Here is a 15,815-nt window from a genome sequence, read left to right as displayed (position 1 = left end):
ATTTCATTTTCAGCCTGTCCACTTCATTCAGCAAACACCTCAACTGTCCACCAAGATCATCAACTTCCCTCTTGTAATCACTAATTTCCCCCTTCAACAGTTTCTTATCTAACAACAAATTGTTGATCACCTCTGTTTGCCAGGCTGTCCCATCTTGTTCATCCACCCATTCAAATGCTTTACAACCTCTGCTCTCAGTTACAGGATCGTAGAACTTGCATGTTCTGAACTTACGACCAGGGTTTTCCCTTGTCCAACTGGTAAGCTTTGCAAAGGGAACACCACATTTTCACTTCTTCTCCTTTGAAGGTGAGAAACTTGTAGAAGACATTTCCTGCACCAATTTGCCATCCATAATAAGCAAAACCATTCGTACTATGAAAAAATTACAATTGAACCAAGGGAATTAAACAATCACTCCTACAAATCAAAACCCCCAAATTATTTCTACAATGAACCCTAATTTCATTTTCTCGCAAATTACAGCACAATTAACACACAATGAACCCTAACTATTTACGAATTACATGACTATTGCCAGATACGACCTGAATTATGCATTTAAGTCAACAACATATAGATTAATTTACGCCTTATTTTTGAAAGATAAATTAGGGTTTCTAAAGTGCTATTGACAAAATTACCTGATTTGATATCTACGTCCCCCAAACAATGATGGTAAAATCAAACAATTTCGCCAATTTGTTAGTCAGAATTCGCAAAATGTGAAGCAATTTTGTGTAATCAGCTCAACAATTCTACATTAGTGAAGGATGTCGTAACTATATAAAGCAATTTGGAAAAAATAGCCGTTATTGTGGGCCCAGCTAACAGATCCTCTAACGTTGTTCCAATTTAGGTGGTGAAAGCAAAATTTTTATTTTTTAACAGGTGTTATAATTAAACTTCGAAATCTTAAGGTGTTAAAAACAAAATTAGGTCTTTTAACAGGTGTTTTTTTTTTTCTAATTTAGCCTATATAATAATCTATCAAGGTAATGTAGCCCACCATTTAAACGACAGATATAGTAATCCACACTCGCCAAAACAGATTACAAAAAAAAATCACCATAAAATATTCGAATAAAAAGGCTATTTCAAAAGCTGAAAACGGAAATGGAAATGCAGCTATTAACGTGTTAAATCTGTAGTGAATGCACCAGCTATGCAGGTACACTCACTAAGGGGGAGCAGATTGTACACATGGTCAAATGCAAAACGCTCTTGTTATAAAGCATCATTTTTATGACATAAGTTGTTATGAAGCATCATTTTTATGACATAAGCAATGATAATGGTAAGCATAATCAAAGTTGCAAAGTACTAATCAAAGTAGAAATATACATTCTGACAGGCATCATCACAAAAAAGGGTACATGCTGATAAACAGCATAAGATAAAAATAAAATAAAATCAAAAAATCAAAAAATTCAAAAATAAAGCATCAAAGCTGATAAGGCCCAACAGTGGCGGATTCAGGATTTAAATAATAGGTTGTCCCATCCCATCATCGTCCACCGACCGCATAAAATATCAAAAAATAGTCAAAGCTTGAATGATGGACAAAAAAAAAATACATAAAAAGTTCATTTCATAAAGTAATTCAAATTCATATTACAACTAAAAAAGTACTAATTTTATTACAATTGCTCTCGACGAGTTTTCATATTTTGATAACGATGTATAATATCATCCATGCTAACATTGTAAAACAAATCTCTTTCTAGATAAGTAATCAAACAATCATTCAACATTTGATCTCCCATGCTATTACGCAATTTATCTTTAACTTGCGTCATTCCAGAAAATACTCTTTCTACACTTGCCGTTGCAACGGGAAGAATCAACACTAACTTCAAAAGTAAGTAGACTCGGTCATGAGTTTCAAACTTTCCCGTCTCAACAAGTTTCGTAGAAAGTTCACTTATACTTTTCAAATTCCAAAATCTCTCATCATTTCGAACATCAACAATGGAATTTTCAAGTGAATGTTCAAAAAATAATAACTCAGAGCTTGAAAATTCACCGGGATAAAATTTAGCAAGTTGAACTAACTTTCTTTTGTCAAAAGAATGAAACCGATTTGCAGGATTAAAGCAAGACATACACACAAGTAATTCCTTACTTACCTCGGGAAATCGATTTTCAAGTTCTTGTAATTGAAGATCAATGACACTTAGAAAAACTTCAACTCTAAAATGATGAAGATTAGTCACATGTGGACCTTTACCTCTATACATTCTTCTCCCAGGAACCACATATCGCCCCTCCATGTTTGGAACCTCAATGTCATATTTAGCCATAAAAGAAGTGACTTTTTCCATATGTGAATCCCATCCTTCATCTCTCAACTTTTGCAAACTAGTCTTGGTTACATCAACCATGACCATTGCATTTACAATATCTTGATCATGTTTTTGCAATGCCACATTCAACGCATTTGTAATGCCAAATATATCAACCATCAAGTGTGCCACAAACACAAAATCAAATGACATCAACAAGTGTGTAATAGATTGTGCTTTATTCGAATCAAGTGTATCAGATACTTCTGCAATGGAATCAAGTGACAAAAGTATTGAAGGATATAAATCAAGCACATTCAAAATGGTTTTAAAGTGAGATCCCCAACGAGTATCACAAGGTCTACATAAGCCACGTTCTTGATTTAAACCAGTTCCCGATTAGATTTCACCCAAAGATAATGCTTCTACAACCCCTTGACATTGTTTTTCTCGAAGAAATTCTTTCCTCTTAGGTGAACCTCCCACAAAGTTCAAGAGAGGTGCAAGTACGTCAACAAAAAGCCAACCACAATCTGAGTTTTTCTTAGCAAGTGCAACTTGTGTCAAACCAGATAACAGAAACTGTGACGGAATTTTTTGGTGGGGCCCACATAGTCGTTTACCCTCCAAATTCCATCCCCTTCAATTCGAATTTATCTTCTCTATCATTTATTACCGCCCAACTAATTTTGCTTCATTGAATTTCGTCTGCAAATCTTGAACAACCAAAATTACTGCGAACATTCAAACCCTATACTGATTGTTGTGATTGAGAAATTGAGTTGGAAGAGGAGGTGTCAATATTGGAGCGAAACAAGTCAGCGAGATTCCGTCAGCCATTTCCAACATCCAAAAAGCTTGGACTTTTTCGTGGATTCTGACAGCAACAGGAGTAAGATTCCAATACAGGTACCTTTCGAACCCTTTAAAGTAGTTTTCAACAAGTACTGTGTGCTGCATTATGCCATTTGTGTGGGTGTAGTAGGGTAATTTGGGAAAAAAAAATTAGGAACCCTAAGAACAGTAAAATGGGTTAATTTGTAATTAAAGTTGAATTTGATTAAATTAAGTATGATTTGGTGTAATCTGTGAATTATTTAGTTTAAATCATTGATTTTATTGACTGTTGACTGGTTTGTCATTGTGTTGGTTTAAATATGTTTGATTTTATTGATTAAAGTATTGCGGTTGACTGTGTAATGGGGTTAGCTATGTTGGGTTTTATTGATTTGCTTTGCATTTGTTTATTAGGTAGAAAAATGGCCGACAACGAAGATGGATTAATTGATATAGTATTTAGAGTAGGGGGTGCTTTTGTTACTAAACAAGTGTCAAAATCAAAGCATTTGCTTTGTTGGTGTGGTGGGTTATGTTATTGGAGGAGGGATGTGGTAGTGGATAAGATAGATTTGCATTATTTGAGGGTAGCTGCTGTGCATGGGTTTGTGAACTTTAATGTCCATGTCCCACCTAACTACAGACTTTGGTATAAAGAAAGAGGTAGGACCTTTAACACAGGGAGAAGGGAGTTAGTAAATGAAGAGGAAGTGAAGGGGCTGCTGGAGACAGTGAATGGGGAAGGGTATGTTGAAGTATTTGTGACTGCTAATGAAACATTAAGGCCCATACATGAGATCCAGGCCCAGTCCACTCCAGTAAAGGCTGAGAGAAAGGGGAAGAAAAGTTCAGGTAAGCCTGCTTTAGTTAGGAAGAGCCCAAGAATTAACAAAAATGAACCTAAGGTGAGGGAGGGTGAAGAATCTCCTAAACCTATATCTAGACAGGGGATAGAAAGGGTTGAAGGGGTTTCTGCTGAGATTAAGGGGGTTCCTGGTAAAGGGAAGTTGTTGAGTAAGGCGAAACAAAAGGGTAAAGCTAAGCTTGAAAGGGGTTCTGGCAGTGTGAAGGTGTTGGATAAGGGAAAGGGAAAAAAAAATCTGTAGGCAAATGATTGATTTTTGAGGATAGTAGTGAGGGCAGTGAGACTGGGAGGGAAGATGATTTTTCTTCAAGTGATGGGAGTGAGATTGACATAACTTGGGAGCCTGGAGAGGAGGAGTATGACAGTGGGGATGAGAGGTGGTTTGTGCAGAATTCTGAAGAAATTTTAGCTAAGGTAACAAGAAGTCTTGGGAAGCAGTTTGATGTACATGATGAGGGGGTTTCCAAGGATCCAAAGGCAAGGTTGACAGATAACTTGGATGTGAATGAGGTACAACTACAAGAAGAAATTGAGGGAGAATCAGATGACCTAAGGAGCTTGGATGGTTCATCTGATGAAGAGGAAAAAAGTCCATGGTTTAATGACAAATCTGACTTCTCAAAGCCTGTTGTACTTGTTCATAGGCTTAGGTTTAGCAATGCTACAGTGTTGAGGAAAGCTTTAAGAGTGCATGCCATACAGAATAGGTATGAGTACTATTTTTTACACAATGATAGTACTAGGATTACTATTCAGTGTAGGAATAGGTGTGGGTGCAAGTTTGACACAAAGACAAGTAGGATGCCTTTGTGTATATGCAGGGGTGGAGTGAAGTGTAGTTTCAAGATCCATGCTACTAAGTTAAAAAGACAACAGACTTGGCAAATAAAAACCATGAAGTTGGAGCATAAATGTGTGAGAAGCAGGGAGAACAAGAAGGTCACAACAGAGTTCATTGCTGAGAGGTATCTTGAGGAGTTCAGAACTAACCCATCATGGAAGGTTAAGCAAATCAAGGATAGGGTGCTTCATGACTTGGGGGTAGAAGTGACCTACTACAGGGCTTAGATGGCAAGATGTAGAGCTAAGTTGAACATTTTTGGTTCAACAAGAGAGCAATATGCTAGGGTATGGGATTATGGGAAGGCTGTAATGAAATACAACCCTGGGTCTAGTTGTAATGTTGTGATTGATGGCATTGAAAAGCCTGAGCCTCCCTTGTTTATGAGGATGTTTATTTGTTTAAGGCCTTTGAAGGATGGGTTCTTGAAGGGTTGTAGGCCAATTATAGGGGTGGATGGCTGCCACTTGAAAGGAGGTTATCCAAGCCAGATTTTAGTTGGAGTCTCCAAGGATGGGAACAACAGCATTTACCCCATTTCTTGGGCAACTTGTGAGGTTGAAAACAGGGAGACTTGGGTCTGGTTTCTGGAATCCTTGATGCAATGCATTGGAAGTGCATATGGGGCAGGCTTCACCTTCATGTCAGACAGGCAGAAGGTAATATTGTTTTGATTATTGTAGTCTTATTTTCTGTCCTGTTCTTTATTGTTTGAAGTGTGACAAGTAATTATTGATGATGTTAAACAGGGACTGGTTGAAGCTCTGTCTGAAGTTGTGCCTAATGCAGAGACTAGGTTCTGTGTTAGGCACATTTGGGCAAATTTCAAGTTGAAGTTCACTGGATCAGTTTTCAAAGAGCTCTTTTGGAGTGCTGCAAGAGCAACAACATTTGTAAGTCTCTAGGTGACCTTAAATTATTTTGAATAAGTAAATGCATGATATTGTTCCTGTTCATGTACCTACTTCATGTAATAATGTTCCTGTTGTGTATAAAAGCAAAATAAGAGCAACAACAGTTGTGTATGTTATTCTTTCATGATAATGTTCCTGTTGTGGTTGTAGGTTGAGTTTCAGATAGCCATGCAACAGATTAGGGAGCTTGATGAGGATGCTTACAATTATTTGGAGAACATCCCCACTCATCACTGGTGCAGACATGCATTCAGTGACAGTTGCAGGTCCAACATGTTACTAAACAACATGTGTGAGACTTTCAACTCTGTTATCAGAGATGCAAGAGACAAACCTATCCTCACCCAAATGGAATGGATGAGGAGGTACATGATGACGAGAAATAATGAGAAGTGGGAGGACTCCAAGGAAATCACAACCAACATCACTCCATATGTGCATAAGCTATTTCAGAGGATGAGCTATGTGGCTAGGAATTGCATAATTGAAGCTGCCAGGGATGACACTTATGAAGTGCAGCTGAATGATGACCAGGTTCTAGTTGACTTGCCAAATTGGTCTTGTTCCTGCAATCACTGGTAATTAACAGGCATCCCATGTATTCATGCATTTGCATGCATAATGGATCAGAGGGTTGATGCTGAGCAGTTTGTCCACCCCTATTACACTATGGACACTTACAGAGCAGCATATGAGCCTGCAATTCAACCTATGCCAGGCCCAAAGCATTAGGAGAGAGTGAACATGAGAGAGCCTCATTCACCAGCATTCAAACAGCAGCCTGGAAGACCTAAACAGAAGAAGAGGAAGCTGGAACCTGGGGAGGGAACATCTGCAACAGGATGGGAGCAGGGAAGAAAGAGGAGGAAAAGTTAGTGTAGGATTTGTTGTGGATTTGGCCACTATCCCAAGACTTGCAAGGGCACACATGAACCTGAACCAACTGAGCAGAGAACTGCAGGAAGGCCTCCTTTAAATTCACCTTGGGTAGTTGAGCAAAGGAAGAAGAGGGAGATCAAAGCTGCTAAGAAGGTATGCTGTTGGATTTGTAACTTTTCTTTTAAAATTTGTGATGAAATTGGATGTTGATACTTGTTTATTGGTATTTGTGTTTAATAAACAGAGTGCAATAGGGGCTGGTCCAAACAGCATTGGGAATAGGACTTTTCCCCAAGAGCAACCTGGCTGTGAACCATTGAGTAAGAGGAAAGGTTCACACAGTCAACAAGGGCAGCCATAAGCCAAGCATCACACCACCCCCTCTTCCAGCCAACCTGAACCCAATGCTACTGGAGTGCAGACAAGGAGGGCTAAGCTGCTGACTTCCAGACAAGGAGGGCTGACACAATGATGTTTGAATTGTTTTTCTGAACTTTAGTTGTTGGTTGTATTTTCTGAACAATCAGTTGCAATATTTGTAGCTTTACTTTTGGGTTTAGGACAAGGATCCTGTTTTGTTAAATTAATACTTTGCTTTAAGGATTTACCAGCCAATTTTGTTAGGCACTGCAACAACAAATTTGATCAACAACTTAAATGCAATATCAACTACTTAGGTACTGCCACTTATAAATCATTACATTACCATATTAATGTTTCATGCAATTACTAGCATTACAAGTTATACTTAATGCATTACAAACCCCCTAATAAGAAGGATCACTAATATGACCAAACTAATCCCAACAGCAAGACTAAGAACAGAGTGATCTGATCTAGCATTCCTTCCATGCATCTCTCTGTTCATCTTGTTCCTGTCAGAGTTTAAAGCCTTGCATTTCATTTTCAGCCTGTCCACTTCATTCAGCAAACACCTCAACTGTCCACCAAGATAATCAACTTCCCTCTTGTAATCACTAATTTCCCCCTTCAACAGTTTCTTATCTAACAACAAATTGTTGATCACCTCTGTTTGCCAGGCTGTCCCATCTTGTTCATCCACCCATTCAAATGCTTTACAACCTCTGCTCTCAGTTACAGGATTGTAGAACTTGCATGTTCTGAACTTACGACCAGGGTTTTCCCTTGTCCAACTGGTAAGCTTTGCAAAGGGAACACCACATTTTCACTTCTTCTCCTTTGAAGGTGAGAAACTTGTAGAAGACATTTCCTGCACCAATTTGCCATCCATAATAAGCAAAACCATTCGTACTATGAAAAAATTACAATTGAACCAAGGGAATTAAACAATCACTCCTACAAATCAAAACCCCCAAATTATTTCTACAATGAACCCTAATTTCATTTTCTCGCAAATTACAGCACAATTAACACACAATGAACCCTAACTATTTACGAATTACATGACTATTGCCAGATACGACCTGAATTATGCATTTAAGTCAACAACATATAGATTAATTTACGCCTTATTTTTGAAAGATAAATTAGGGTTTCTAAAGTGCTATTGACAAAATTACCTGATTTGATATCTACGTCCCCCAAACAATGATGGTAAAATCAAACAATTTCGCCAATTTGTTAGTCAGAATTCGCAAAATGTGAAGCAATTTTGTGTAATCAGCTCAACAATTCTACATTAGTGAAGGATGTCGTAACTATATAAAGCAGTTTGGAAAAAATAGCCGTTATTGTGGGCCCAGCTAACAGATCCTCTAACGTTGTTCCAATTTAGGTGGTGAAAGCAAAATTTTTATTTTTTAACAGGTGTTATAATTAAACTTCGAAATCTTAAGGTGTTAAAAACAAAATTAGGTCTTTTAACAGGTGTTTTTTTTTTTTCTAATTTAGCCTATATAATAATCTATCAAGGTAATGTAGCCCACCATTTAAACGACAGATATAGTAATCCACACTCGCCAAAACAGATTACAAAAAAAAATCACCATAAAATATTCGAATAAAAAGGCTATTTCAAAAGCTGAAAACGGAAATGGAAATGCAGCTATTAACGTGTTAAATCTGTAGTGAATGCACCAGCTATGCAGGTACACTCACTAAGGGGGAGCAGATTGTACACATGGTCAAATGCAAAACGCTCTTGTTATAAAGCATCATTTTTATGACATAAGTTGTTATGAAGCATCATTTTTATGACATAAGCAATGATAATGGTAAGCATAATCAAAGTTGCAAAGTACTAATCAAAGTAGAAATATACATTCTGACAGGCATCATTACAAAAAAGGGTACATGCTGATAAACAGCATAAGATAAAAATAAAATAAAATCAAAAAATCAAAAAATTCAAAAATAAAGCATCAAAGCTGATAAGGCCCAACAGTGGCGGATTCAGGATTTAAATAATAGGTTGTCCCATCCCATCATCGTCCACCGACCGCATAAAATATCAAAAAATAGTCAAAGCTTGAATGATGGACAAAAAAAAAATACATAAAAAGTTCATTTCATAAAGTAATTCAAATTCATATTACAACTAAAAAAGTACTAATTTTATTACAATTTCTCTCGACGAGTTTTCATATTTTGATAACGATGTATAATATCATCCATGCTAACATTGTAAAACAAATCTCTTTCTAGATAAGTAATCAAACAATCATTCAACATTTGATCTCCCATGCTATTACGCAATTTATCTTTAACTTGCGTCATTCCAGAAAATACTCTTTCTACACTTGCCGTTGCAACGGGAAGAATCAACACTAACTTCAAAAGTAAGTAGACTCGGTCATGAGTTTCAAACTTTCCCGTCTCAACAAGTTTCGTAGAAAGTTCACTTAGACTTTTCAAATTCCAAAATCTCTCATCATTTCGAACATCAACAATGGAATTTTCAAGTGAATGTTCAAAAAATAATAACTCAGAGCTTGAAAATTCACCGGGATAAAATTTAGCAAGTTGAACTAACTTTCTTTTGTCAAAAGAATGAAACCGATTTGCAGGATTAAAGCAAGACATACACACAAGTAATTCCTTACTTACCTCGGGAAATCGATTTTCAAGTTCTTGTAATTGAAGATCAATGACACTTAGAAAAACTTCAACTCTAAAATGATGAAGATTAGTCACATGTGGACCTTTACCTCTATACATTCTTCTCCCAGGAACCACATATCGCCCCTCCATGTTTGGAACCTCAATGTCATATTTAGCCATAAAAGAAGTGACTTTTTCCATATGTGAATCCCATCCTTCATCTCTCAACTTTTGCAAACTAGTCTTGGTTACATCAACCATGACCATTGCATTTACAATATCTTGATCATGTTTTTGCAATGCCACATTCAACGCATTTGTAATGCCAAATATATCAACCATCAAGTGTGCCACAAACACAAAATCAAATGACATCAACAAGTGTGTAATAGATTGTGCTTTATTCGAATCAAGTGTATCAGATACTTCTGCAATGGAATCAAGTGACAAAAGTATTGAAGGATATAAATCAAGCACATTCAAAATGGTTTTAAAGTGAGATCCCCAACGAGTATCACAAGGTCTACATAAGCCACGTTCTTGATTTAAACCAGTTCCCGATTCAATTTCACCCAAAGATAATGCTTCTACAACCCCTTGACATTGTTTTTCTCGAAGAAATTCTTTCCTCTTAGGTGAACCTCCCACAAAGTTCAAGAGAGGTGCAAGTACGTCAACAAAAAGCCAACCACAATCTGAGTTTTTCTTAGCAAGTGCAACTTGTGTCAATTGAAGTTGATGAGCGAAGAAATGAACAAAGTATGCTTGAGAACATTCATTCAATATTAGAGTTTTAAGGCCATTGATTGAACCTTGCATATTACTTGCCCCATCATAACCTTGACCTCGAACTTGAGAGAAAGTTAAAGAGTGTTCCATGAGTAATGACTCAATAGCAGCTTTGAGAGTCAAAGAACTAGTATCAGGAACATGCACAATACCAAGAAAACGCTCACACACTTCCCCCTTTTTATTAACAAATCTCAAACAAAGTGCCATTTGTTCCTTATTGGAAACATCGGCAGATTCATCAGCAAGAATAGCAAAAAATCCACCATCAAGTTCTTCTAATATTGCTTTAGTTGTTTCTTTAGCACAAGCATTGATTATATCTTTTTGGACACTTGGAGAAGTAAGTTGACAATTACCAGGGGCCATTTTAAAAAAAACTTTGGAATACTCAGGATCATGGTTTGAAAGAAGAGTTAATAACGAAAGAAAGTTACCTCTAGATAATGAACTTTCCTTTTCATCATGACCACGAAAAGGCAACCCTTGGAACAATAGCCATCTAATGGTTTCGATTGAAGCTTCCAATCTCTTACGATAGGCACTCATGGTTTCCGCTGTTTGTTATGATAAAGCGGTGGCAATGCTACTCATTTGATTCATGAAAAAGTTCATAGCAATCACGGCATTATTGTGAGCACTCTTGTGTCCACCAACATGCTTTACAATTTTGTCTCTTCTATTCCAAGATCTGAAACCTCCATTAACAAAAGCATCCACTCCCGCTGTGTTACCATCCTTAAACAGATAGCAAATGAAACAAAAGGCATCATCTTTCTCAACACTATACTCAAGCCATGTTGGCCAAGTATCAAACCATTTAACACAAAATCGGCGTTTTTTATTCGGCCCAAAAAGTGTTTGAGGAAACACATGATCTTTAGGTTGACATGGCTTTCTTTGAATGTATGTTCTCCGAACTAAATCCCTATCATCGGGATGAAAATCACACATCCTTCTTCTTTTTCCGGGGTCTTGTGGAAGATTAATAATATCAAGTGCACTTAATCTTCCTTCACCAATTTGAGCACTAGGATCCGAACCACCTTGGGGAAAAGATTGCCCATCTTCATATTGAGGGAAATTGTGAGATAGGGAAGAATGTTGTTCAGTAGCATGATGTAAAGGAGTACTTGGTTCACTTTCTTGAGAGGGTAAATCATTTTGTTGAGGAGGATCATTTTTTGGAGGGGGAGGATTTAGAGTAGGCACTTTTTTAGTAAAAAAACTTGAAATATCTTGAGTTATTTTTCTTTTCATTCTGAAATTGAAGTTAGGTTGAATTAGATAAATCATACAAGTAGGGTTCTCTCAAGGTTATTAAAACTAATAATATCATAAAAAAAAAACGCCCATTAACCTCAATTTCAGTCCACCCTTCAACCCCAAATCTCCAAATTAGCAATCACCATTCTCAATAGCTAATAAGCAAGTTTGAAAACTATTATCATTTATCAATTAAACAGAAATAATTCTATAAGTCTATAATAGGGCTCAAATGGTCAAATATCCGGCCATAACTCACATTCACAAATCACAAATTCACAACATTCAAGCTCTAATCAAGTGACGATAATCAAGTCATAACATTCAAGCTTTTATAAAGTCATACAAATAATCAAGCACTAATCAAATCAAAAAATTTCACCCAAAAAAAAAAAAAAAAAAAAAAACTCATACACTGTCACACTGATATAGTGATATTAAACATACTGATAATTTGGATTTAAACATTTAAATTGATGATTTCATATAGAAATATAGAATCTAATCTCTATAATCTTATTGCAATGTAATTATATAAATTAAAAGTTTAAAACTAACCTCAAAAAAATCGAATTTGGGGAGCCACTGCACGAGCACGACGCTAACAAACTCACAGACGGATTGACGATTTGACGGACGCCTCACTCATACCTGTCGGAGAAGCACAAAAAGGCTGCCGGGCTGCCGGCGAGGCGGCGATATGGTGAACGGCGACGTGGCTTGGGTAATTGGGTGACTTTGAGACTTAGGGTTTCAATTTGGGGGAATTGGGGATTTGGGGATATTTTAAATCGTGAAATTGTGAAAATGAGGTTGTAAAGCCCCAAAAAAAAAAAAAATGTTTGAGAGTAATGGGAGTCGAACCCGTATCTCATATGTGGTAGGATGGGGAACAAACCACCAGACTACAAGCTAAAACTCTTGATACTTAGTTTTTTTTTTTTATAGAAAATAATAGGTTGTCCGCGGACCCACTATGACTACACGTGGGTCCGCCACTAAGGCCCAAGCACATAATGAGCCACAAGATGATATCGGTGATGACTGCTCGCCCCTTCAAGCCTGAGGTTCCTGTATTTCCTCAGGCGTTGGAGAGTTTAGGAGGCTGTGGTCCACCATGACATCATCTCCACCTGGTTCAGCGTTGAACAGATCTTCATTAGCAAATTGCTGTTGCCAAAAATCGGTTGCATGCTTATGAGCTTTTCTGTTGAAGGCCGCCTCAACTCTAGCCCAATCCGGTTGCCCCCAGCCAGTAACCTGAACAACACACCGTTGAGCTGCGGTCCATCCACCTACATATTGATTTTGAAGCCTCTCTATGTAATCAGCAAACTTTAAGTACCGACTGACAACCCTCTGCTGGATTCCAATCTTGTCAGCTTTCATTTTCTGGATCAATCGCGTTGGAAAGAAATACAATTAAAGGACATGCCTTAAAGATTGACTTGAAATGTGACCATATTAGTTTGATACGATACCTTCATCAAATCATGCATATGTTGCGCAGCAACTGGGCCGACAAGGCTAGTAGGCTTATCAACAGGAGTAGCCAGATTATGGAGCAGCCGGTATTCTAAGTTACCGCCCTGAAGTGGATCGTCAGTAAAGATGGATTCATTTTGATATACGTCCATCTGTGGCTGCCATCGGTCACGAGAAATTCCGTCAAATCAGGAACGACGAATCTCCTTACAACCTCATAAGGAATCCTGCTTGATGGCCGCTCTATCCACTGATTTGCCCGGTAAAAAATACCGGGTGCACTCACATTAGAGCCGGTATGAGTCTTAGCTTGTGGCTTAGAGTGAACTGTTGTTGTAGGCTGAATGAGAGGTGGAGAATCTTTAATATTTTCCACCGTAATCCCTATCGGCATAGTCTTCTTGGATGGCTCTTTGGTAGGATCCGGTGGTTTCAGTTGTTGTAGCTGAGAATGAGTTTGCTGTTGGGGAACCGAGTCTTTATGTTGTGGGGCTTGCTGTTTCTGCTGCCCCTCATTCCTCTTAGCAACCTGCTTGTCTTCTTTACTCGAGCCGGTAGCACCACCATTTCCGCCCTGCCTGTTGGCAAGAGAAACAAGGCGTTTAGTGCTTTTTCTGGCAGTGTCATCGGCCATTTCTTCATCTTTCCTCTTAGGATTTTGTACAGAGGATTGACTGTAATTAGTGCTAAGGGTATCGTAGCTAGGTTTGGGAGATTTCGGTCGACGCTTTAGCACCCTTTTGTCATCAGCAAATAGACCTAGAATTTTCTTATCCACCTTTTCAACCCTTGGAAAAGGCATACAATAATGGTTAGACAAGTTTAATCAAAGGAAAATAAAGGCTAACGTTTGGAAATGCATGAATCGTAATTACGAGAAGAATAACACCAAGACACAAGGTGAGTACCATAACTATCGGTCGTACAAAGACCGACATGAGACAAAGGGGCGTTGCCGAGAATGTACGTCACGTTCGGCACCCACACCCTACAAACTATCTGAACGCGGTCATCACCCAAGTCAAATTCATCAATATCAAAACAATAAAAGGCCTTGCGCTCTTGCACACTAAGGCGTCTATCGACAATAATATTGTTCTGGATACGTATCTAGGGGTTCAGACTGGGGTAGGCTGGGTCCAGCTGGTAACCTGCGCAAGGAAACACACGTGACTGCCCTCGGGGGTGGCTTGAGGAACCCCTCTCCGATGCTTAAGTTAGAATGTGTTTAGAGAGAGCAAGTGTACTTAGAGAAATAAAGAGTATGTAACAACTTGTGTGTCTAACCTCTTTTCCGTTGTACTTGGTTCCTTATTTATAGGTGTACGATTCCTTTGGGCAGAGTCATACTTGGTCAGCTTACGAGCTGGCTCTATCGGGCTGGTGAGCCCCTTTGATTGTTCTTCCAGCGGTGAATGCGCACCCCGTGAGCGAAGCTGGGAGCTTGGTGATAGCTTAGCAGGAGCTCTCCCAAACAACTAGCCCCTCAAGAGGTGTTATGAGGTCACTCATGCCGGCTCTTGTCTAAACAGTGTGGTCCCTCTGAATGGGCTCAGCTGGGAGGGAATAGCTCAGCAGGAGCTATCCCATACAACTAGCCCCTCAAGAGGTGGTATGAGGTTACTCATGCCAGCTATTTTGAGTGTGTAACCTTTTTGGTAATTGCCCAACAGGTCGTCCGGCTAAGAAATCTTGCATACCTCTAGCCTCTCAAGTCTCAGGATTGTTTATACGATTTCGAGACTTGGGAGGATATGCTACAAAGTGTTGAAGACAGAGTTTTTTGCCACTTTGCTGATGATGGCCGTTTCTATGTGTGAGGGAATTATTATCTTTGTGTCAAAGGATGTTGATCACTCCTACTAACACTGGAGGGATAATGACTTAGTAGCGAGGAATTTCGATTACTCCTGCTGAAGTTTGAGAAACGACGAGCTTGCAGGGAGGAATTTCGATTACTCCCGATGAAATCTGAGAAATGATGAGCTTGCGGGGAGGAATTTCGATTACTCCCACTGAAGTCTGAGAAATGATTTATTTTTATTTTTTTTGGCAGGAACATTGTTTGCATGCGTGGGACACGTGTCAGTCATCCGAGGGTCATTTTATTTTTACTGAAGTGACATGGCGGTTTGGTTTTATTGATTGACTAAACCGCCTATTAACACTTGCATTAATTTCACTATCCCCTTTTTACTTCCCCCTTTTCAATTCTCACTTTTCATCTTCCTTTTTTATATTTTTCACTCTCCTTTCCCTTCTCCCCATTACCCTTTCTGCAAACGATCGTTGCCTCTTGTTGTTGTTATTGTATGTTCTTCCCTTTTTCCTCATTTATCTTCGTTTTGTTTTATTTTTCTTCTGTATTTGCTAATTTTCTTTAATTTTTTGTCCTACATTGGGACTATTTTTGCCTTTGGTTGTAGTTCAAAGTCCTCGTACCCATTTTCGACTTTTGGTGCCGCCATTGTTGCTTGTGCCCTTACTCTTGTGGTTTTTCTTCAAAAAGGTACTTCCTTTGTGGCTTTCTTTTTATTTTGCGTACTCAATTGCATTTCTTTTCTTTTTTCTTCGTAAGATAAATTCTTTTTCCTCGAAGTTGACTATTCCTGTTTATTTTTCCCATTGTTGTT

At 38.3% G+C, this 15,815-nt stretch overlaps 3 protein-coding genes across 4 annotated transcripts; 2 read left to right on the top strand and 1 right to left on the bottom strand.

Annotated features, from left to right (window-relative positions):
- The first annotated feature begins 2,947 nt into the window (after positions 1 to 2,947).
- Positions 2,948 to 5,053, top strand: LOC110739766. Of its 2 annotated transcripts, XM_021920241.1 has the most exons (3): positions 2,948 to 3,194; positions 3,537 to 4,926; positions 4,966 to 5,053. In XM_021920241.1, exon 2 carries the CDS (start codon positions 3,545 to 3,547, stop codon positions 4,226 to 4,228), a length of 684 nt encoding a protein of 227 aa, XP_021775933.1. In that variant the 5' UTR covers positions 2,948 to 3,194; positions 3,537 to 3,544; the 3' UTR covers positions 4,229 to 4,926; positions 4,966 to 5,053. The 2 variants fall into 2 exon arrangements, with proteins under 2 accessions (XP_021775933.1, XP_021775932.1); XM_021920240.1 differs by lacking the exon at positions 2,948 to 3,194 and having other exon boundaries at positions 3,443 to 4,926.
- LOC110739824 lies at positions 5,047 to 6,474 on the top strand. The gene is made up of 4 exons (XM_021920308.1): positions 5,047 to 5,487; positions 5,578 to 5,721; positions 5,893 to 6,276; positions 6,373 to 6,474. Exons 1-4 carry the CDS (start codon positions 5,056 to 5,058, stop codon positions 6,472 to 6,474), a joined length of 1,062 nt encoding a protein of 353 aa, XP_021776000.1. The 5' UTR covers positions 5,047 to 5,055.
- A 2,352-nt stretch (positions 6,475 to 8,826) lies between these two features.
- LOC110739823 (zinc finger MYM-type protein 1-like) lies at positions 8,827 to 10,980 on the bottom strand. The gene is made up of 2 exons (XM_021920307.1): positions 9,649 to 10,980; positions 8,827 to 8,898 (listed from the first exon to the last, which is right to left on the bottom strand). The coding sequence occupies exons 1-2, from the start codon at positions 10,978 to 10,980 to the stop codon at positions 8,827 to 8,829; spliced, it is 1,404 nt and encodes a 467-aa protein (XP_021775999.1).
- Positions 10,981 to 15,815: the final 4,835 nt, after the last annotated feature.

This window comes from Chenopodium quinoa, unplaced genomic scaffold (assembly GCF_001683475.1).
Source record: "Chenopodium quinoa cultivar QQ74 unplaced genomic scaffold, ASM168347v1, whole genome shotgun sequence".
In the NCBI taxonomy this organism is placed as follows: Eukaryota; Viridiplantae; Streptophyta; class Magnoliopsida; order Caryophyllales; family Amaranthaceae; genus Chenopodium; species Chenopodium quinoa.
Note: the sequence above shows the minus strand (reverse complement) of the source record. Positions and strands in the feature narration are given on the sequence as shown.

Excerpts from the sequence above, each read along its gene's own strand:
- LOC110739823 (XM_021920307.1), bottom strand. The coding sequence starts at position 10,980 with ATGAGTGCCTATCGTAAGAGATTGGAAGCTTCAATCGAAACCATTAGA. Across the intron at positions 8,899-9,648 it reads TTGAAAATCGATTTCCCGAG|CATGTACCCTTTTTTGTAAT; the intron begins GTAAGTAAGGAA and ends GCTGTTTATCAG.
- LOC110739766 (XM_021920240.1), top strand. The coding sequence starts at position 3,485 with ATGGGGTTAGCTATGTTGGGTTTTATTGATTTGCTTTGCATTTGTTTA.
- LOC110739824 (XM_021920308.1), top strand. The coding sequence starts at position 5,056 with ATGGCAAGATGTAGAGCTAAGTTGAACATTTTTGGTTCAACAAGAGAG. Across the intron at positions 5,488-5,577 it reads TCATGTCAGACAGGCAGAAG|GGACTGGTTGAAGCTCTGTC; the intron begins GTAATATTGTTT and ends GATGTTAAACAG. Across the intron at positions 6,277-6,372 it reads TGCAGCTGAATGATGACCAG|AGGGTTGATGCTGAGCAGTT; the intron begins GTTCTAGTTGAC and ends ATAATGGATCAG.